Source organism: Lissotriton vulgaris, chromosome 1_1 (assembly GCF_964263255.1).
Source record: "Lissotriton vulgaris chromosome 1_1, aLisVul1.2, whole genome shotgun sequence".
Lineage (NCBI taxonomy): Eukaryota > Metazoa > Chordata > Amphibia > Caudata > Salamandridae > Lissotriton > Lissotriton vulgaris.
The window spans coordinates 1974580044-1974604362 of record NC_141685.1 but is presented as its reverse complement, the minus strand read 5'-3'; the positions used below and the strand labels follow the sequence as shown (position 1 = coordinate 1974604362).

The 24319-nt window shown below is 41.5% G+C and overlaps 1 protein-coding gene across 1 annotated transcript in view; it reads right to left on the bottom strand.

Moving 5' to 3' along the window:
* The window catches only part of SEMA3A (semaphorin 3A), a 535542-nt gene that overhangs the window by 27023 nt on the left and 484200 nt on the right, over positions 1-24319 (bottom strand). The window contains exon 14 of the mRNA XM_086919769.1: positions 16427-16584. Within this exon, the coding sequence (XP_086775895.1) occupies positions 16427-16584 (158 nt within the window). The remainder of the gene's footprint in view (positions 1-16426; positions 16585-24319) is intronic.

Genomic DNA, 24319 nt, shown 5'->3' with positions numbered 1-24319 from the left:
ACCCAGTGATGGTGCTAGTTGTATTGCCACACAAGACAAAGAGACCTTCCAAGAATGCCCAACCTCTTCTGGTCATCTGCGGTCCGTGCAGGTAACAGTGGTGGGCGGTGGGGCTGGGTTAGAGAGAGGGATTTTGAGGGACGATGCCAGGGAAAATTAAATAAATAAATAATTTTCCCTCAGCATTGTCCATCGGAATACACCCCTCCCGGCCCCACCGCTGTTCTCTGCATGGACCGCGGCTGCTTCTGGCCATCATGGTCCAGTGATTGGTAGCATTTGCTTTTTGGAGAGGTAAAGAGGTGGACTAAAGTCTCCTACCTATGCCTTACAGTATAATACAAACGATTGCAGCATAAGTTAACCTACTGTAGAGTAGCATCTTCCAATACCTCACACAAATTCCCCTAAAATGACCTCAGAAACACCTACAGAATACCTTCCACAGCTCCGTGTTGTGGCACGTGTGTATCTGGCTACAAATATTTTGAAGTGTGTGTAGTTGTAGCTCATAGATGTTTTGCCTGTAGTCAGTCATAGTTTACAAGTACATTACAAACTCAAGTTAGAAAGGGAAAAAAAGCAGAAGTACACTCAATCAGAAGTCGGGGTCACATGATATTTCATCTTAGAATACAACCAAGGCCAAAGAGAGTTTCATGACGCTACCATTACACCAGCGATGCTAGCCACACTGTGGGGCATATTATCAAGACAGGCGATAAAATTATCGCCATTTTAGCGGCAGAAAACTGCTGCTAAAATGGCGATAATGAGCTTGATAATGTGCTCTATGGAATTCCAATTGAAGCCCATGTTAAATGTGAAGGACATCTAACATGGGCTTCAAGTGGAATTCCATAGAGCACATTATCAAGCCCATTATCGCAGTTTTAGCGGCAGTTTTCTGCCACTAAAACTGCGATAATTTTATTGCCTGTCTTGATAATATGCCCCTATGATACTTAGCCACTTGAATACATCCGAATAAGCTGGCATGATTATTTGGAAAACCATCTTAACATCTGTATTGAATGGAACAGTGTACCACCCAATGACGATATCATAAGTAATGCTTCCCACTTGTGATCTAAAGAACCAATGAGTCTAGGAAACGCCTTCACTGTGAACCTCGTTCAATCAGTTCAATCTGATGGCTCAACGCTTGGAAACAAGAGTCAGAAAAATCAGCAAAGCCACCATTAGTAATCTAAGAAAGCCTTTTGATACCTTTCCACAACATCTTCTCAAAATACTGTCTGCAGGGCTGGAAATGAAAGGGGTGCTCACCTAAACTGCAGATAAAAGTCTGGTTCAGGCCGGTGCATACCGCGTTCTTCTGCAAATGTTTAAACCATGAATAATTTCTACGGCTATGCCTCTCTCTGCATTGTCTCACTGTCATGTTAAATAAGTAGTGCTACCAAGGATATAACACTCATGAAGTCTGGATTCTAAGCCTCCTTATTTAGTGGAGAAGTGTGGCGGCAGACCCTGATGCAGAGGTCTAGCCCGGGACCAGGGTTCAATTCCCCGCCTCGGCGGGTCTTGGGCTCAAAATTCCACGGACCTGATCATTCTCGCCTCGGTGCCTATTCTAATCATAGAGTCCCACTCTGCAACTCTGGGCAATAGCTTGCTTAATCTCCACAACGGCCCCCACAACGCTATGGATGCCTGGCCTCCACCCTGGGGGTGCCCAGGAGTGGACGCCTCACAGGGAAAGCCAGGACGGGTTCCACAGCGGTATTCGTACAAGCGCCTTGAGACCCTTGCAGGTGAGTAGTGCGCTATACAAGTATCAATTTACATATTTTCGCTGTTATATCGTCGTATGTCCAACTGAAATCTAGGCTTTGCTCTCAAACCATGAAATACCGACTCATGGAGCAATGTAGGCTTGTACTGGTAAACCCCCCCCACACCCCCACTCTGTTACCCCAGAATACTGATTCTGTTCACAGCCTGTGAGCACGTTCAAGCAGAGAAGATCTGCTTCAGAGAAAGGCTGTTCTGAGGAGCTCTAGAGATCAGAGGTGGCAATACCTTCAGAGGCGACAACAGTTAGTTGACGTCAGAACTGGACACCAGAATGGAATTTTCCTTGACGTTTTCTTGAGAGTGTTCATGAGAGTGAGCACCTCTAGGTTTGTGTCTAGAATTGAGAGCTTGATATGAACTGTTTTTGAAAGTGAATGTGTATGAGTATATGACTATCGTTACAGAAAACAAAGGATTGTCGGAATGCTGACAATGCAAACAATCTCCCCCAGTCAAAAGATGTGGGTTAAATCCATCGTTCTTTTGCCCACTACACAACCCCTGTTTGGACCCAGCCATATGCAAATCAGTCTTGACCCTGTGCCTCATGGGAACAGTCCAGACCGATGAAACCACGAAACCGGTCCTAGGATGCTTGTTTCCAATCCAGGAAGGACCTGGCTTGGCAGTTCGGCCTGGACTGTTCCCATGAGGCACAGGGTCAAGACTGATTTGCATATGGCTGGGTTTAAACTGGAATGGAATGGTGAGCAAAACAACGATGGATTTAGGCCCAGATCTCTGTACTGGGGTGAATGTATGACATTGTTCTGCATTCTGTCCATCAACTGTTGCTTTTGAATGTGTATGACTATCAGCACGAGTGATTCAATTGGGCGTAGCTACCATCAGGGCAGCAGGTGCAATGCACCAGGACCCAGAGTCATACGGGTTCATCTGAATCCTGATAAATGTAGTATGTTACTCCCCTAAGAGCAGGCAAAGGGACCATTGTGCTTGCTTGCACTAGGGTGCCTGGCATCCAAGCTGCGCTAATGGATTGCTTGTGAGATGGAGTGTTTTATGAGAGTGATTAACGGGAGACTGAAAGCATATGAGAGTGAGTGCTTGTGGGCAAGAGACAGTGGAAACAAGTGCCTGGGTGTCTGAAAACTAAGCTACTGTGAGTGAGCACCTTTGGGTGAGCTGTGAGGGCTACCTTTGAGCATGTGCACCTATGAGGGTGAGCGCATGTGGAAGTGACAGGTAATAAGAGTGACCATCTTGAGATCAGGGCATTAAAATTCTATGTCGGACAGCGTGTAAGTGACTGCCTGAAATTGTGAGTCTGTGACTGCCCAGTGTCTTTGACAGTTTCTGGGACAGTGCACCCCATATATGCTGATTGTCTGTGAGCACATGCTCACCAGTATAAAGCTTTTCTCTCTGCCCTCGTCTCCTCTCCTGTGCATACTTTGTCTCTCACTTGTATGTTTCAGTTTCCCTCATGTGTGTCCATCATTATTCATTAGAGCAAAACGAAGCAAATGAAGGTATCGCTGTGTGACGGAGAAAAATAAACTTTAAAATGACTACAGGGACCGGTGGAAATCTGTACAGCTCTCTGTTAGCCTCAATAGGCTGAACAGTCCTCGGGAGCATGTGGGGACAGCTTCTCTCCATCACGCCAAGTTCACTCTGGTTTTATGGACGGCTGAGGACGTGCCTTCCAACGCTCATCGGTAGCTTTATAATTTCGAAGCTCAAATTTCTTTGCACTGGATAATAGAATTTAGAACATTAAAGGCCAAAGTCCTTTTGATGCTTGTTTCTTATTCTAACTGTATGACACCTTTTGGGAACTATATCCCTCTGGCAGCGGTACAACATTATAACAAAGGGTGAGGTGTTTCTGACCCGCAGGTAATTATTGGGTAGGATTGCAATATCTACAGGATATATTGTCATGCTTCCTTTATTACCTCGCGTGGAATTCTGATACAACAAAAGCTGTAAGGCACTTATTGTAGCAGCCTGTTCTAGAACATTCCTTTATGGCAGGTGGGGGTTTCCATTCTTTCTACTTGAACATTGTTGGAACTGCCCGCTCTGTGCTAGTGGTTGTTCACGTGGTACGGGAAAAGAGCGCCTTTTTTCGGTAAACACTTGCTTTTTGCAAAATCACTTGCTTTTATATAGCACTTCACATCAAACCTCTAACGCTTCCGATAGGCGCAATGAACAGGAGTTTCTACTACACAACGTACAGTAGTGCTCAATTATACTGAATATCCCTCACCAGGACTTCAGGATTTGAACCCCAGCACAATGCATCTGCCAGCAAAGAACGTTCAGCTCACTGAGACACCCTACCTTTTTAACACAACGTATTCAAATCATCTACGAAAAGCCTGGTTTTGAAAGCAATTTGATCACTCTCCGGCAGCCCTAATGCGTAAGATTTCCTCAATAATACTTCTGATGAAACATAAAACGGTAACTTTAGGCGTGCTCTGCTCAGATCTGCTTATGCAGTGCTTGTTACAGCATTAGATAAATTCCTCAGACGACTGCATCGTATTTGAGCTGATCTTTTTTTAGAACAAGTGAGGTTATCCAACAAATGTCACATTTTAAAATCATGCCAACACACGGGCTTATGAAACATGACCTACAAAGCGTCCGCATGCGGCTGGGTAAGTGGTAACATTGCAGGCTCTCTCGACTGTCGTCCGGACTCTTTCAGAGAGCTGCCAGTGTGACGAAAGCGAGGGGGCGGGGGGCCGCCTTCGGAAATCCCTTTCACAGACACTGGGTTAGCGACACAGGAAATGAATTTGGGAAACATCTCTACTATGCATCCCGAAGTGCCGTTCTCAACACTCCTGGAATCTGTGAAAACAAGGCGGCATTACTGGTAAATGCGCCCTGATCCGAGTTGTCAGCCATATCACTTTTCGACAAGTGCGTTCGCTTCCTCACCTTTGTCTTCCAGCAGGAAGATTGCTGAATTGCATTACCCTATATTAGCATTTGGTTTAACAAACGCATAATTTCACAAGGCCAACCACTTAGCAGCTAAACAGAATTGCACACATTCCTTCTTCAACTACACGTCTTATGGCTCCATTGTCTACTTCCTTATGCAAGTCCTACCCAGGAAAACAAAAGCAAAGTACCCTTGCAAGGTAAGACATGATACTTGATTGGTTAAAGTGAGAAGCTGACACAAGGTGGAACCACTGGCAAACATGTCAGATGTCTGCTGCAATGTGTATTTACACCATTCAAATGTAAAACAAAAATATGTTTCTGCCAAGAGGCCTGTTGTGCTTTTGCTGGACTGCTGTTTAAAAGAACTGTGAGTGATATATAGCTTCTGCCCCCAGGAAAGGGCTAGAAAAATGCTTCAAAGTTATTTCCTGTTTAGTTTTTCAAATCTTACTTATCGGTAAAGTGAAATGTTTGATAACTTAAGGAGTAAAATATCTTTGTAAAAATGTACTTTGTGCAGAAATGGCTTAAAACTAGTTCTGCCACTCATCACACGCTCAGAATTAGAATATACATCCATGAATGGGAGAGTTCACAACTCTGACTCAGAGGGCAATTGTAAGAAAGTGCACACTTTTTGCATGGTTACCCCATGCAAAATGCTGATGTACTTTGACTGAGCGTGCCCTGGGTTCCAGCCAAACAGGTACCCAGGGCCTATGTTCTTTCCCTAAAACTGTGCTAAAAACCTAATTGGCACTCTTTGGACACCGGTCAATCCCTTGTAAATGGTATCACTGGCACAAAGGCCTCTAATCGCTGCAGCACTTATTGTAGAACCCTTAGAGGCCCTGTACCTTTACACATACACACTGCCTTTGCAGGCTGCGTGTTTTGGTGCAGAACAAAGAGTTGACATGGCACAAATCCTTGTGTGCCATGCCTACAACCCACTGCCCTGGCATAGGTCAGCCGCCCCTCTAGCTGGGAGCACTATACCAATGGTGAGGGTACAGGTGCATGAGCCCTGTACCCCTACAGGATCTAAGTTGAATCTAAGACATTGTAAGGGCAATAATGATATTAAGAGAATATGGTGCTGGGAGTTTGTCATTATGAACTTCACAGCCCCATAATGACTTTAACAAAAACTGGGAATTTTTTGTTAAAGTTTGATATCAAATCTCTCAGCACATTAAACCCACACTGATGCCGGTATGGGATTTCATGAAAAATACACTTAAAGGGCATCTTAGAGATGCCCCCGGAAAAACGGCAGCCAGCTGCCACCACTAGACATGTTTCTGGACCCATGGACAGAGACCTGCTGGTCCCACATGTTCTGACCGCCCCTTTGGGTGGGAAAATTGACGGGAAAATCAAGTGAGGAAGGGAGGTGTGCCCACCGTTGCCATCTCACCCCTCTGGTTGGGGAGGCAAGGTGAAGCACAATTCCCACTCACCGCCATCTTGCAGATGGGGGAACACAGCCAACCAGAGTGAGGCATGTGCCCCCTCCCACTGTAGAGTGGCTTAATAGGGGGTGTCCCAACCCCAAGGAAGGCACCCATTGGTCCTAACCTTTACTTGCCAATAACACCCCTTAATTTAGAATTTAGGGGCAACTTTGAACCTTCCCTCCTCAGATAAGAACCTACCAGAAGAAAAGAAGAAGGACCAAAGAAGCTGTGCTAAAACTAAGAGGAGGAGGGCACCCACTGACTTGGCCCCAGCCCAACGAGCCTGTTTGCACCTTGAATCTGCTTCAGCAAAATACCTGTGTGCCTGCGGCTAACAGCCTCAAGAACACGAAGGACCTCCTCTGCCTTCCAAACCAAAGACTTTTTCTCCCATGAGCACAGGATTTGCTCACCAACAGATTCAGACTCCAGCCAAAACCATGAGTCTGCACCACTCTGCACCTGACACCCATGGTCTTAGTTCGAGTGACCCAACACCACGAGGAGGTCTCCTCAGCGATCCTGACCTGAGATCTGGTGATTTCTGACCTGCCTCAAAACTCCAAGCGAAGCCTACAGCCTCTTTCTGGAGGAACCCCCGACCGCGACCAGAGCTGGTAAGAAAACCTGATGCATAAAGACCGCCCTGCACTCGACATCCAATGGCCTTGGGGATCCCCAGCTATGGTGTGCGAGCATCCCCAGGCATCCCAATGTACCTCTCCAATAGGTAGCCACCTCCAGAAGATCTTCGTCCCAGAACCTGCAGTCTTTATTGCAACCGGAGAATCCCCATTGAAATCAACAGGGCACCAGATGCCAAAACAGCACTCTGCACCCAGCCACTCCTGCGCCGCTGCAGGTGTCGTTTGGGTGCTAACCTGGATCCCCCTTTGCCCTGAACCTAACACCAGGAGCTTTTCTCCCACAACCCAGAGGCCTGCTCGTGAGCAGCTACCAACCAGACGGCCTCTATCTCCCATTGGATAAATTGGGCCTCAGCACTCTGCACCCGGCCACCCTAGTGCCGCTGAAAGTGGTTCAATAGTGCATCCTTGGCCCTGGGGGAACCCCGGTTCTAGCCCCAAAATACCAACTCCCACAACCAAGTACTTACCTGTTAACCGATAACCACATTTTCTCCATAGGAATACATTGACTGTTTTTCCTTGAAAATTGTTGTCTGGAGTTGGTTTTGTATGAGAACTTGAAAACATACAAATAACTAAAAACTGCTTTACTTACCTTTTCTCTAGGAAATGTCCCAGTGTGATATCTAGGCATATCACACTGAGTAGAAAAAGTAAGCCCTAAAGTAATCTGTAAAGTAATCAAAAGTAATCTGGCCCTAATTTCCACTGTATTGAAAATATTTACAAACCTGTAACAAAGACACTTTCATTCAGCTTACTTGTATGGTCCAACCTGCATTAAAACTACAATTTACACTTACCTGTGCCAAGCTTGCTTGGTTCTAGAAAATAAATATAGCTAAATCATATTTTGTATGCAAGCAAATTGGTTTGAGTTCAGCCTTTGAGTGTGTGACATCATTTGCTGTCTGAGTTTGTATAACAAATGCTTAACACTACCTTCTGATAAAGCCTTAGTGCTTACTCACGCTACTACGAATAGAGAGTAAGGTGCTATCTACTTTTACCTCTGCTTACTTTGGGGTTCCATTGGACTCTGTGCACACTGTGCCTCATTTTGGTATAGTATATAGAGAGCCAGCTCCCTACAGCACTGGCTTGCCTCTGTGTTCCAGAAGGACCAATTGGTGTTCACTGCTGACTACTCAGCAGAGATAGCTAAATGAAAGTGGGCAGGAACAGTTAACAGAACAAATAACAGCTTTACCATGACCTCATTTGACTTGTATATGCAAGGAGGGCTTCTTCTATTCACCCCGAGGACTCTCTTAATCAGTTAGGCTCATGCCACAGTAAGAGGAAAACCATTTTTGACCATGTCTATAATGGGGAGTATCAAGAAGCTGAAGTCAGGGTTTCCTGTTTGCAATTGGGTCCTGCCATCTTGAAAGTGTGGATAATCAGTAATTTTACAGTAAGTTAAAGAGGAGTGCTGCAAAAGAAGATAGGGGGATTGGCATAACATTGTTCATATTGAATGGTAGAAATTCTCCAGTTACTTGCTAGCGCACAGCATAGATATGGCACCCCCATCATTATCTCCTTAGAACATTTCTGGACCAGGCAAGACTCCATCTGAAGAAGAAGGGCCTGCTGAAAGATGAATTCTGACATCTGACATCTGGCCCCTGCTGGAAGAATGTGAGTCACACAACGACTCAAAGAACTAAGGACCCCTATATTGTGCGGTCGCTCAGGGACTGGGACTGCTCTTAAGTGTCAAGTGATTGACCTTCTGTTTACATGCTTCACGGACCCAAAAAGCAGAAGGACTTCTGAATCCAAGAGGCTCAACTATCTAAAGAGGATAAGACCCTGCAGAAGACTGTGCTGCAGAGAGACCTCGGACCCAGAAGCCTGCCCTATGAAGCTAGGGGTTGTAGGAGTTACAAAAATAAGCATTCTCAGAAGTTGGAAACTAGGGGCTCAATTTATCTCCTGGCGGATGGCCCATTGTCCCACCAGGGCGAAAGAGTACATTACCCCATCACTCTGGTAGAGGTACTTCCCACTAGATTTAAAAATGACTTCTAAATGGTGCTCATTTATAAAGGAAGGCACCACAGTCATCCTGGTTCTTGTCAATGCATTTTGCTGTTTGGTGCAGGGCTCTGCAAAAATGATCCATGGCGCACCTGCATCTAAATCAGATGAGTGGACCATTATCTTGGTGCTAGAGATACTCTGTTTCAACGTCTATACCACCAAGATATAAATCAGCCTCAAATTCTGAAGCTCAAACTTTTGACCAAAATGAACTGCTTAGTGTATTCGACCTCCACTTGTTCCTAGTCAGCATGAATTTGTGCCTATGTCCCGGTCCACCACAATCTATTATTTTTCCATAGTGGTTGAGTTTTTTTAGGCGCATTTTGCCTTACAAATTTGATCAAACAGATCTCTAACTCCCCTTGATCTATTCTGCTCATTATGTGTGTCTCTATTTCAAAATCGGTTTGGGAATGTTATTCGGTTTTGTTCTTTGTTTTAACATTGTTGCTACTGCTTTAAATTAGCAAACACTTCTCTGGGGATTGCCTGCTGCTTGTGTCATAGCTACTACGGGTCGAGTAGATGTTCTCTTAGAACTATGTTTCTATCTAACCAGAGTGGATTTATTGAGCTGACAGGGGCGATGTCCTTCCAAAACAATAACCTCCTTCCGACAGCTAGATTTTTTGTATTTTGAGGGTAGGCCGGTCTTCCTGCCCACTTACATTTTTTTGGTATAATTACAGCCTCAATAAACCAACAAAGCAAAGTCACGTGGCCTCATTTATGAGATTTTGCCGTAGGTAAGCGCAACAGGCCTTCCTGCTGCACTTCCCTATGGCAAAAGAAAATGGCAGGAATGCGCCGTATCTATCAGATACGGCGCATTCCTGTCCTTTTTCCCTGCGCTGGCGCACAATGCGCTGCCTGCGCCAACACAGGGACCTTTGCACCATGGTGCAAGGGTTCCTGCGTTGCGGGGATGATTATTTTTGTACAGGAAGGAAAACCTTCCAGTACAAAAATAATCACAGGAGGCTTTTCCTCTTTGCAGAATGCAGCACACATCGAAAAAGAAAAAACGAGGAGAAATAAAGACATTTCTCCGCGTTGTGCCTCCATTACGCCTCCCCTGGGGATGGGTAAGCTTTTGGCACTGCCTCAGATTTATGATTTCTCGTACATCTGGGGCAGTGTCAAAATACCATGGATGCTGCTGGGAACGCCCCCAGCAACAGCCATTGCACACCCCTTTAACGCAGAACACTGCGTTAAAGGGACTGATATTTATCAGGCAGCATTAAGCCACAAGGCTTCTGCGCCACGGAACGTCACAAAAAGTGACGTTCCGAAGGTGCAAGGGGCCTCATAAATAAGGTCCAATGAGGCTTGATTTGCCAATGATTTGTAGTGACCACAAATGGCTTTGCTATTGCTGAATGCATTTAACATGAACTCACATTGGCAAGGATAAATGCCTTTCATACTTTTATGATTGCTGCCACACTGTGTGACATAATGTGATGTGGCAGACAACTTGAAATATATAACATTATTTTCTGTGCTTACAATTTGGCTATTGGCTACCACATTGCATCATGTCACGTTACCATTACGTCATTTGCACAACGTGGCTTCCATCTTGAACGATTAAAAACATCTTCTGCATTATCATGATGGGCACTGTAATGCTTCTTTCTACTTTGCACCATGTAACACAGTAGCCATCTTCCAAGTTAAAAAATTCATCTTTTATCGTGGCTGGTCTCCAGTATTGGCTTTGCCAATTCTATTACATTTTAAAAGCAAATGGTACTCGCAAAGCCAATAGTGTAGCCATTGTTAGCTGGATAGGGGTAGTAAGAGAGGAGCAGTGGGAGAAGGATGGTAAAATTAGAGACAGCCAGGGCGAGGGAGACAGAGAGCTGGATGAACCGAGATATGGCAGAGAGTGAGTGCAGCACAAAGATACAGCAGTGCTGCATGTCAAACAATCTGAGGGAAGGTGATATGAGGGAGTCAGGTTGGTTGAGCGGGAGAGGTGGGGATAGCAAATTTAAGAGTGGCAGTGCACTCCAAACACAAACACAGCAGCAAAGAGCAAAACATGTGCTCCCATTGAGTAATAAATGGGGTGTTGTCAAATATATATATTTTTTTTAAATGTTCCATATTATTAGCTGTGGAAGGATACAATTCAGCTAATCCAACGCAAGAGTAAATAGAAAATACTCCATGGGTAGGACAAATATAAGTATGGCCATCCAATAAATAGCATCCAATAAAGAACAAGGACATTTTGTATACATGAAAGCTATTAAATCATGATCAAGTGGCTGACCCAAAGCCCCCTCTATGGAGTGCTCTTGTGATAACCAGCTATTCAGATTAGGTAGGTCTTGAATTCTTGAACTGCCATGCATTTTGCCCAAATAGACTTTCTCCAAAACAAATTAAGATATCAATCTTCACTGATGGGTTGGTATCATCACCTCAACCAAAATAGCAGATATTTGGCTTAAGGGATAAAAAGGACTAGATGTCGAGAATATTATGAGTATTTCATTTGGTATCTTTCACAGAACATAAAGTATAGCAAGTGTATTACATTAAAATTCATTTAATTAAAAATACAGAAAATATAAATGATCACAAAGTGTTTAGGGTTAAGGTTTAAGTTTAGTTTTCAGGGTAGGATTAGATATTACGGATAGTGAGTAGGTTTTGGGTTCGATTTAGTTATATTTAGGTTTAGGACTGGGGTTAGGCTATAAGGTTAGGGATAGAATTACCTAGCTGAATCAATCTGGTGCTTTAAAAATAAATGTTCAAATGATGCTTTTAAAAAAGTGTATTGCTCTAAAACCATTTTTATAAAACTCACTAACTTCTGATTGTCTGCAGTTAGGGAAGTTTATTTCATGTGTAAAATGGAATTTCTTTCGTAAATCCTGCATAATTAATCTGGGTCTGTGAAACATTTAGATTAGATTCTGCCCTAGCCACAAACGAAAAAGCATGATTTACAAAAAAGAAAAAAAACACTCTTGTGTATTTCGTTCTGGTTGAAGTAAATTTAATTTTTATGAAAGTGCTATAAAAAACTCTTGTATTGTTCACATTCTTTATGCTCCCACGACATTTCCCCGGGTTAAAGACATTAACAAACACTTCACGCTGATAACGGTCTTCTGGCGAGGCTTTTCTACTCCACACCATCTACACCCACATGCCTGTTTTTTTTGGACTATTATTCCCTGTAACAAATGCCAGTACTATGACATATGTGGATTCAATGCGGGTGGGTGCAAATCAGAAGTTAAAACATCTGCAGCTAAAATGGAACTGATCCATGTTTTCTTGGTTTGTCATGATAGGATTTCTCAATAACCCTTGTCCTTAGTCATTTTTAATTTTCTTTTTTTACATTGGCTTCTTCTTTACCCCATCCCTTTGTTGAAGCATGTATTATTAGTACATTTTTCTTTTTTTATCACAGGGAAAATATTTTTCTTCACATTATAAACCTAATCTTCTAAATCCCTGTCAATTATATGGGTTGTTTCCTCCCTAAACCCAACTAGGAGATACACCTACTTACTAGTCTGTTGTTGCTTGCCAACATTCAGAGATACCCCTGCTTGGAACACCCACTGCCCGCCCCTATGTGCAGATTTACTCACATGTAAAATTAAGCCAAAGTGGTATGTAATCATATGTTAGTAAAATCTTTCACAACACTAAGGAGCATATTATCAAGGGGGTTTATCTCCACTTTTTTGGCTTTAAAAGCCAAGAAAGCGGAGATAAAATGATCTCCCTATTACAGTCACCAACATCGCTATCTCCTATTACCAACTTTTGGAGATATTCGCGCTAAGCGCGATTATCTCCAAAAGCTAACACCTGCCCCTGAGCAGTTCTTAACAATGTTATCCAATGGTAGGTGGATAACATGTCTAAGAGAATTAGCTCGGTAATGCATGAATATCGCGGACTTTTCAGCGATATTCATGCATTTCGGCCGATTTTTATCGCTTAGGAGATAAACCTTGATAATAGCAAGGTTCCTAAGCGATGAAAATCACCGCAGCTCGGCGATAAAAATATTGCCGCTAAGCCAATATAGCGATAATTATCGCTAGTTGTTGGTAATATGCCCCTAAATTCTTTTTGCAATTACACAACAAAATGTGGATGTGCAAAATAATACAATTGCACTCCTTGGGCACGGAAATGGCCTTTAAATTGACGTCATGGCCTAAGTCCATATATGATACAAAATAAATACTAGAATTTAGCTAAGTGAATAGACAAAGATGACGTTTCAGGCAAGCTCTCTAAATCTCTTGTAAGTAAATTCAGGTCTAACCTTTTCTGGCCTCAAGTCAACCAGTTCATGTTGCCCATGGACCTTTGGACATATTCAAGTACATTGATGAGATGATGTCACAATAATTATGAGTTATCTTTAGATGCAAAAATTACATTACAAATGTAAAAAAGGATTGACTGGTGATATGCAAGTCTAAATTAACATGCAAATAATTGCTTTTCTGTTTTTGGTGAGTAACTCCCTTATCTAAGCTCTTATCTAAAAGTGGTGACCCAAAATGGGTCAATAAATAATATTGTCGTTACCATTCAATGTCATCATTTTGATAGGTAGAAACAATGCCCTATTTATAGATGGCATGAGAAAGGGACCTGTTTTAAAAAGATAATAACCATAAATGTAATGGCAATGTTGGACATGGAAACACAGGGGCATATTACCAACAACTAGCATTAAGTATCGCTATGTTGGCTTAGCGGCAATATTTTTTATCACCGAGCCGCGGCGATTTTTATCACTTAGGAGCCTTGCTATTATCAAGGTTTATCTCCTAAGCGATAAAAATCGGCCGAAATGCATGTATATCGCTGTAAAGTCAGCGATATTCATGCATTACCGAGCTAATGCTCTTAGCCATGTTATCCACCTACCATTGGATAACATGGCTAAGAACTGCTCAGGGGCAGGTGTTTGCTTTTGGAGATATTCGCGCTTAGCGCGAATATCTCCAAAAGTTGGTAATAGGAGATAGCGATGTTAACGACTGTTTCCAGTCGCTAACATCTTGGCACGCCCACTTTGCATGTCATTAGTGATAAATATCACTGACATGCAAAGCGGGGCCCAAGATGGTCGCTATCTCCTACTAGCTGTCGCTAACTCGTGTTAGCGACAGCTAGGTAATAGGGAGATAATTTTATCTCCGCTTTCTTGGCTTTTAAAGCCAAAAAAGCGGAGATAAACCCCCTTGATAATATGCCCCACAAATCTTTAAAACGTGGAGGTGCATGGATTTGAATATCAAAATACCTAGAAAGCCTGTGATAAGCTACGGCCTAGGTCAGGCATAATGGCAGTATGTTGCAATGGCTTTTAAGTCTTGGTCACAACTTATTTTTTCGTCCACAAGCAGAACACATTGGAAAGGAACCCCAAGGGGGAGATTGTTGCAACATTCAAGTTTTAGTGTGGCAAATTTACGATGAGGGTTTTACACATTGAAAAGAATATAGAGAAGTACTCTCTGGACACTTAAAATTTAGCGTTGGCAGGAACTGGCTGCAGGGGGTTATGAAAGTAACAAACCTTAGTTCGTACTACAGGGACAATAAAATTGTATTCGCCACTTGTCTTAGGTAGGATTTCTAGGTGAAAATATGTCAGAGATGCACTAGCTCTCGGGTCTATTAAATTAGTGAAAATGATAATCTCACTCTTGGCTAGTTTGGGAAAAGGCAGAAGATTTAAGAAACACAGTAACTTATGAAAGTAGAGAGTGAGCTGGTGGTGATGTTAGGAACCCGCTTTGTAAAGTAGACAGTAGGGCTCTGAAAAGACATAGGGTTACTGCCCATTTTAGTCAGTAGAGGGCAAAAATACAGCATGATCGGAACAGCAAGCACTGGGTGAATTGAGAAGGTGTGTGGCTTGCTTGTAAAGATTGGTAAGGCAGAGCAGTAGAAGGGACTTTCTGGTCAGAAGAAGAAGTAAATTCAATAATTGAAGGAGCTGAGTGGGTGCTTCTGAGGTGACTTAAGAAGTGACAGCAGAGACAAGAAGTTGCCACACAACATCATTGGTTGAAGGTCTCTTTGTAGCCATTAGTTCACTCACTGTTGATATTTGACCACACATTTGTTGTACTGCTATCGCTTCACTCTCAGTCACCCCACCCCCCCAATTAGGACTTTGTTTAATCTCAACTTATTCTCTTGTTGCTGTTTCTTGTTTTTCCTGTATGGCATTTTGCATGTCTGTGGCTACTGCTGTTCCTGAATCTTGGAAGCGTCCTGGACTCTTTGTAGTCATCATTTACCTGTTCAAAAGACCACCAGATACTCTGACAACTGGGCAATGCTATTATATACCTTTAGAAGCATGCGAAGAGAAATGAGTCATCAATATATTTCATATGTTATGTTCTAATAGATCATAAAACACATGAATCCTGTGTCCAATCCAAACCATGAGAGAAGTTTTGAAGGATGTAGTGATATTTGTGTGAAGACTGAGCAAGTAAGACAATATGCAGCCAATGGAGGAGATGTTGTATAGAGGACAAAGAGTAGGAATCTAAGAGACTGAGTGTGTTAGCGTGGAGCTTATTGAGTAATAGGAGACAATGACTTGTCAGTTGGCAACAAAGGGGCATTAGCAGAAAAATACTATGTTAGCTAAGCAGAAGGTAACAATTTTGGTTCAACATGTAATATGATCGATAGTGGCAAAAGTGACTTTGGGTCCATATTGATATGGATGGAGAATAAGTCATATGGTGTGTAAACAGAACAAAATCACATACATCAGTGATCACAGATCAGGATCAGTGGATGACATGGTTAAAGACTATCCATTTGAGAGATTTCAAGAAGAAGGGGAGATGGGAATCATCAGGCTCATACTTAGAGAAAAGGATGGATTGGTAGGATTTGGGCGCTATGGAAATCTACTGGGTCACAGATAAGGATTGTGTAGGTAGAGGAATGTCAGTGGCAAGATGGTTTGATGATGTACTGACTGAATATGTCCATCTACTCTGAAATGGAAATTAGTTTTGTGAAGCTGAGGATGAGGATAGATATTGTGAATAAATAAGTGCTGTGACCAAAATATGGGAACATGACTATATTAGTAATCACTGTCTTCAAGAAGAAATTAGCCCAGTCATCTACTACAAGGAATGAAGTGCTAATAAGTGGGTGCAAAAGGGACGATAAGTACTAGCTGATGGAAATTGATTTATAGAACACAGACATGTGAAATTCAAAGTACTGGTTGTTAAAATTGAGTTTGAAGTCTCAAATGACAGGTGGTGAGTAGTTGTAGGGAAGTGTCATGGAGAAGGTAAAATTACTTATTCAATCTGTTAAATGGTTCTGGTAAGCAATTGAATTAAAAAGGGTTTGTAGGTTTGTCTTGCTAACCAATAGCAAAAGATGCCAGTAAAGACTTAAACTATATATTTGGATGCATTATTTAAAATGTAAGAGCCGCATTAAACAGTAGTTTACCTTTTTGCAGTTGGAAAATAGCGAGAGCAGGAAGATCCATCCCAAGCGCAGTAGGGGTCTCTGGCAAGGCAGCACTCAGCACACGCTTTTCCATAGATGTCACAGCGGTACAGTGGAAGCTGTGAAACCCCGATAGGAGAACCAATATACAGTTGTTGCTGTAAAACATATTCATATATATATGAAAGTGACAATTTCTGTAGGGCGTTGCTTGTATTTATCAAAAGAGCAGCATACCATTCAACATTTTAAAGCTGCTTGCATTGTAAATGTTCTATCTTTCAAGCTATATACATGTTGATGCCCAGTAAAGGCCTTGTGACCCTGTCCTTTAGTATTTTATTATATATTTTGCCATGGCCACTCCAACTACAATGTGAACCCAACAAGTACCATTGGTTTTATAAAGAACAGCAATATGTCTCTCAAAGACCCCTATGTCAGTCTGAATTTGTTATCCTTTTAAAGACTTCTACTACAGCTGGCAGTAACTGAATTCTATTACACAAAAACACATACTAATTAACTATTCTTTGCTTATATATGATGGCTTTAAACTCTCTGCAACTGAGGTGAGGTTAAATGTTCTGATCTACTGTGAGTGCCCTTTCTTCACGCAGGACTTACCAGATATGCCTGTTTCCCGTACTTTAAGCACACTCTTATTACCTACGCATTAAATAGAACACGGAGACCAGACATAACCAACAACCTTTAGAAAGTCCCGTTTAGTATTCTTAGATGTAATGGTCCCCATACCTTATTAATAGTGCTGTGTGAAAGGAATCACTATAATTACTGTGTGACTCAATGACAAAGTTATGCCCAGGCACAAATGAGACTCACATCTGCTTAAAAGAGTACAGTTAAAATGTAAATCAAATTCCTCCACGTTCTTATCCACACACAGATAATTTATATATTGCTTACATTCAATACATGTAGGATCTGGCAAATGTCTACAAACCCCCATTATTGAATACAGGTACATTATACCATGCATACCAAACACATGTCACTTGTGTTGCTGTTTTATGACTATTTAATATTGCATTGTCAACTAACATGTTGATAAACACAGCCATTTCGTATGACTATGTTGTATTTATCTAACTTTTAAGATCTACTCAGTTTCGACGTCCCCGATTGACATTTTCTTCCTTGGTACACCAAACCCAAAATATAGAACATAGTTAGATCAGCCCACAAGCTTCCTTCTAACCTTCTAAATTATCAGGACATGTGGCACATTAGTCATAAGAAAGCTGAGCACCTGCTTACTGCCACTGTCTAAGTTTCAGTTTCTGTCACATGAATCTTCTTCCTGTTGCTTTTGTGAAAAAAATATATAAAAGTGAAGACATTTGGAGAGGATCTAGCGATAGATGCTCAACTGTTTGGGGAAGAGAAGTTCTGTCTCCCTGTGCCATGATATCATTATTTTTTTTCTAATTTTGTGCAATAAATATGTTTAGACTTCAAGTAGTTTTGGAGCTACTGTTTTCTTTCACAAAGTTAATGTATGTAACTTATTATTTATGTAGTTTATAATTTAATTCCTTTCCATTGTGAATAAACCTGACAAAATATCTTGATTTTTTATACTAGTCTGCTTCATTAATTTTCATAATGTTTTTCTCATTTCAACTTCTCCTATAATGGTTTAAATAAACGTTAATCCCTTGATGTTGTTAAAATGTTTGTACTCCTGACTTCTCAAAACGTACACTTGTAAAACAATTCACATAATTAAAGAAAAGTCAAAGTTGTGCTCAAAGCCTCAATAATAAGTACCATTGTATGTTTTATATGTGCTATAAGTGGGTCTGTCGATATCCTTTAGGTATATTTTTGTGGTGCATTAAGATATGACTGTTTTCTTTCATGAAGGATGACTTCTTGACTCACTGGAGACACCAATACCGATTGACTTCGTGCATCCCCTTACCCAATACATTTTAATAACAATGGAACTAGACATACACAAGAGCTCTGATTTCATTAGTCTATACAATTCTTCTCTTCTTCAGTCAATCCGCCCACCTTCCTAGTGCCAATTCAGAAAGCAGGTCAGAAATCCTAACAGATGAGTTATCATGCATGACTGCCAACTCTTTGCCTTTATTCATAACGAGCCAACTTTCCTAGCTTTCAGAGGTTCCTACAGTTCGCTAAGCCTACAATAGGCGGATGTTTTACATACGATCAATCCACTTGTTTAGGTTTATGGTTATACTACTCTTTGCAGTTTTATAAAATATATTTCTGTTCATACAACAAGTTGTATCACTGTGGAGGCTATGCTTCAGGCACGCCACTGTTAAATTTCAGGCTATTCAATGTCTCAGTCTACGCTGATAAAACACACTTTCTACATTCTTTTGTAGGCATTTGGTCGGTATATGTAAAGAATAGGAAAACAGCAGTTGGAAAGGGACCTTTCAGCAGGGTCACTTACAAACCTTTTGCTTTTCTCCTCCCCTTTTTGCTGAATTTGTGTATGTTGGCTTTAGGAGTATAGCCACTTTGCGGCTGTGTTTGCTCTCTGCTTAAAACATGGTAATATTGGCTGATCCCAAATCGGCACACTTAATTCACTTAAAAGTCCCTAATGAAGTGCACTACATGTGCCGAGGGCCTGTAATGTGAATGCAACTAGTGGGCCTGCAGCACTTATTGCGCCACCCACTTCAGTAGCCCTTTAAACATGTCTCAGGCCTGCCATTGCAAAGCCTATGTGGGTAGTTTTATACTGCCATGTCGACCTGGCAAGTTAAACCTCCTTCCAGGGCCAAACCTTCCTTTTTTTTCTTCTTTTTTTTTTAATGCTGTTTATTAAACATAATTGGCACATTCACATCATTCAGTTTGTCTTAATATGTAACATCACACACTGCAGACATCTTGTTCTACGATCATCATATCTATAGACACATGTTGCATTCGCATGCATGTCGGTACATACTTTAGTATCAGTAACATTATGTTCCAGTTCAGGAGGCAGCATTGGTAATTCACATTTTCCCCTCTGGAAGGGTTCCATCCACCCCACAGTTTAATCCATATTTTAGGGCAATCCCTCCACATATATACAGTTCATTCTGCCGCCATGGCCCTGTCCATATCTTTGCACCAGTTCGCATGTGTCGGTGCTGTCACAACCCCCCCCCAATGTTGGGCAATGTTTCTCTTAGCAATCACCATCCCCAGCATTGCCCATATCTGCGCTATAGAGCTAAGATATTTTGCTTCCCAAATATTTGGAATACAGCATATGGGTTCAGGATGAACTGGTTTCCCGCTAACCCAGTTAAGAAACGCCCTCACACAGGACGCTATACATGCAACCTGCCGCATAAATCAGCGCGGGAAAGAAAGAGAAGAGCTAAAGAAAGTCCTTCAAACGAGTGGTAGCTCCTTTTGCGGTGTTTTAAAATTTGATGAGAAGATAACCACCACTTCTCAGAAAATACCAACGCTTCTAAATTCAAAAACCCTGACGAGAATCCTGGTATCCAACGCCCAGGATTCGAAACGCGTCGGCACATGACAAAAACACAGAGGAATGATTAATTTAATTCCAGCCTGTGAATTGAGTAAATAATCCCCCGTCCAGAAAAACCAAATATTTTTTTCCCCTGTGTAACTACTGATACCTGATATAGACATTAGAAGAAAGTCTAGGATCATTATTTCAGTTTATCCAACAACTTTGCTGTGAGAGCATCTATGTATTGGATGTCTTTTCCATCCTTTTTCATATAAATGTTGATTGTGATGTATTTTGTATAGTATGTTTTATCATTTATGTGTATTTAAAATGTTTTGTAAAATGGTTATGTGCAGTGCATAATATAGATATGACTAGACACTTGTCTTTTTCATGCTGAAATAACTAATGAAGAATAAAAATAATGTGTAAAATAAAAAGATATAAATAAAATACAGGTACAAACAAAAAGTAATGTGTTTCGCCACAAAGCAAAATTGTTAATGCTTAAAAAGATTGCGAGGTACAGGCTTATTCCCCTTTTTTTTAACATAATAGTACAGCCCTCCCTGCACCTCGCGCCCTGGCCTAACTCCTTTTTTCCTTTTTTATAAAGTTGGCATTTTCTTTCTTTAGCCATTTGGTGCCTTTGGCCTGTCTCTGAATACAAGAGTGGGGTGGGTGACAGCTAGGATTTGTGTATTCTCTCCAGTCAGCCACAGACAAAGGGATCTTGTGGGTGACTGTTGGGCAATCCACATCTTGATGGGCCAGCCTGAGTAGGAAGGAGGGAGGAGCTGACACACCTAAATAGGCTACGTCGTCTCCCCACACAAAGGGCTAAATACCCCCCTATAGTGACTCTGGATCTAGGGCCGGAAGGGCAGGGACTACATGCTCTTCATGGTCATCTCTTTGAAGTCTCCCCCACTGCAGAGACACAACTGGGTATCATTACTGAACCTCAGACACCATCAACTCAGTACACTTCTAAACCTGTGGATGCTCTGCCAAGAAGAAGGACTATTGTGCTGCTGAAAGGACTTTCACTCTGCTGGAGTGCTGCTCTGCTGGACTCCTGCTCTGCTGTGCTGAGCAGCTGCCTGCTGACCTCCTTAACTGGGAGTGAGAAGGACTAGAACTGCATCTCTCCAACCCAGAACCAAAATGACTCCAAGGGCTTGCCTCCTGTTTTGAAGGCTACAGCAGCTGGACTCTACCATATGGGAGTCTTGCCCTGACAAGTGGTGCCAATCCAGTCCTGGGCCCTTGGTGTGGGTATATAGTACTGCTCCAGAGGGAATTCAAACATTGATGCCTTTGCGCTACTCTGTACCAGCGCATATCCATTAACACGACAGATCACTGCTGCCGCAAGACTTGCGTCCATCTCATCACCGACTGTGTGGCTCATCACCTCCATTCCTGATGCATCTTTGACTTTGCATGGCTGGGAGCCAGCGCATCATCTTCATCCTGCTTACTGACAATAATGCATCGCCTCTTTGCTTCTTGCATTTTGACTCCGATGACTACGCATTGCCCCTTTGCTTCACGCATCTCGACATCAACGTAAAGTACGTTGCAGCAGGCCAGTGCTAGTCCCTTTATCTGCCCCATGCTCCATCTTAGTCCATCTGACTTTTGGATTTGACCTGGTCTAGCATGATCAGATAGCCCTGGTTGACGCAATATGCTTTTAAGAACTCCAATTCAGTTTATTCTTTTTAATAAATTCATAACTCTGGTTATACTTATCAGACTTTTGTTGTTTTGGTCTTGTTTTGTTCATTACATTAAGCTTTACTTTCTAGCCTGGTGTGGAGCCTTTTGTGGTGTTTTCATTGTGTTACTCTTTGAAGTGTTGCACAAATACTTTACACATTGCCTCTTAAGTTAAGCCTAACTGCTCTGTGCCAAGCTACCAGAGGGCAAGCACAGGATAACGAATGGTGTGTTCTGACTTACCCAGACTAGGATTGGGGTTCCTTCCTGGACAGGGTGCATACATCTTCCAACCAGAAACCTAATTTCTAACAACAGGAAACTCGTGGTGACTACTCGTGAACCTCTGAATTTGTTGTTGTTTCAAGCATTTTCCATCAAATACTGTATTCCCTTTACACCTACTTATTCATGCTGAGAAGTTAACATTGAGAAGTGAAAATTGTAGCCTGTTTGAGTGAATTTCACAGCATAGCCCAATATGCATTCTGTGAAGCAAGATAGCTGTTTAGAGTTTGGACTTCATAGTGTTCAAGATTGTGTGTGGCACTTACATCTACAAAAAATCACTGTGAATCTGGGACAGTTATCTCTGTAGAAATTGCCAACTAGTTCAAATCACTAAAGGGAGGACAGCACCCACCTCCACACAGTTAGCATCTGATGAAACACATGATTTACACTTATTACCAGTGCGTCCATCAGGGCAAGAAAGACAGTGGCCTAGCAGTAGCACCTAGTGATGTTGCCAAATTACAACCAAAGGCACGGATAAGAGTTTTTAGTTTTATCAGTGTAGGAGAGTGCAGTAGGGCAAGTACTAGTTTACCAAGAATTCTGGAAATCCTTACATCTCTCCTACTCACCCAGAAGTAAACAAGAAGCACGCAAATATGAATTTTTTCTGCTCAATAAAAATGGAATTTGAGTTGCTGCGTAAGACTTCAAGAACACTGAAATTGGAGTTTATGAATTTTAATTTGTCAACAACTTTACTGCAGCTTTTATGAACTCATGAATAATTTCTAGGTTGTTGAACCTATTGGAGGAGGAAAATTTTGCAACAGCGTTTTCGTGATTTTGAGTTGGTATCGGGAGGGTAAACTGATTAAATTACATCCAAATAATACGTTGTCATGGGACTGCACAAAATAAATACGTTCTGTCTCTTGCGCGCCCCTATTTATGTCACCTTGCTTCCACCCTGTCAATGAATATCACATCCTAGATGTGTGACTGGGTCTTGTAACATGGGGCCAGCTGTGCATGACGTGCACGGCTGAGTACTTTGAATTTGCGCACCTCTAGGCAAATATACAATATCCTGTTATTCAACTGCAGACTCAGCTCAGCTTTCTCAAATACATTTCATAATTTTTTTATTCTGATTTTTTTAGGGATATCATGCTGCATTATTTTTAAAGTAATCTAAAATATCACGTATCTTTAGATAATAGATATAAAAAAAGAAGTATGCCATATCTAAACCTTTGTTTTTTGTGTGTAGTGATATTAACTTCCGTACTAAGTATATATTTCCTTATGAAATGTTTGAGAATTGTAAATAAATGTATGTAATTGCAGTTTTTACTGCCAAAAATGTACAAAAGGATGTAGCTACCCAAGTGTCTAGAAAGATTATTTCTTTTAAAATTAGTTTTGAGACCACATAATGAAAGCTTCTCTAAACATGTGCAGCATTCCTTAGGAAAGGTGCATTACTGAATGCTAAGCGGCAATCAATGACTTTAATAACGTGGACTTGTACAAATAATCTAATGGAACGCAATGATTACCATGTGCAGGCATGAATAAAGTGCCTCGACTTTTTAAATATTCAAAACCACAAAAAATATTTCCTCAACAATTGGAAATGTGTGGTACATTGAGCAATAAATTCAGCAATTTTGTATCTTTTATAAATAATGTTAAACTAGCAATCATAAATATTTAGAACGTAGATCACTAATTTCAAGGGGAGATCTCTGTGTAACAGAAGTACATCTTCATGTATCACTATCATTTGTTGCCACCCGTAAGTTAGCACGTTCAGTTTTCAAGATATTATTGAAAACGCATTTACACTAAATAAAGAACTTCTTTCAGATAAAGTGCTCACAATTGTGAACACATGTGGCTTTTTACATCAACATATGCACGGGGCAAATTTCACGCATATCATCATTCTCCCGCACTTGTGTGAATGAAGTGTAGAACATGCATGTAAGCGACGAACATTATGCAACAGAGTGATACACCAACATATTGATGGACAGAATGCATTTATGATATTTATGCCACACACGGGCTCCTGAGAAATGTGTCTACGTGTGTTTGTGTGACACGTTCAACCAACCACAAGAATCAATGCCGTCACCTTTTGAGAGTGCAATTACGGCCTAGAATTTAAAAGTAGAAGTTGGCCAAACAGCAGAAGTGACAATTTAAGATGGACATTTTTTTGTAAAGTGCACCATTTCGTTATTATTTTTTGTTGTTGAAATATACTATCTATTAAAGAGCACCTGTGTGTACAATAATCATTTCATATTCTATGCAGTCACTTCAGGCTAATAATCCTTTAAAACTCAAAGAAAACTGAGTCGCTCATTTAAGTGAAATACATTAATTTCATTATATTTTGATGATCGCCATTTTGTCCTGGAGGAGCGTTTCTG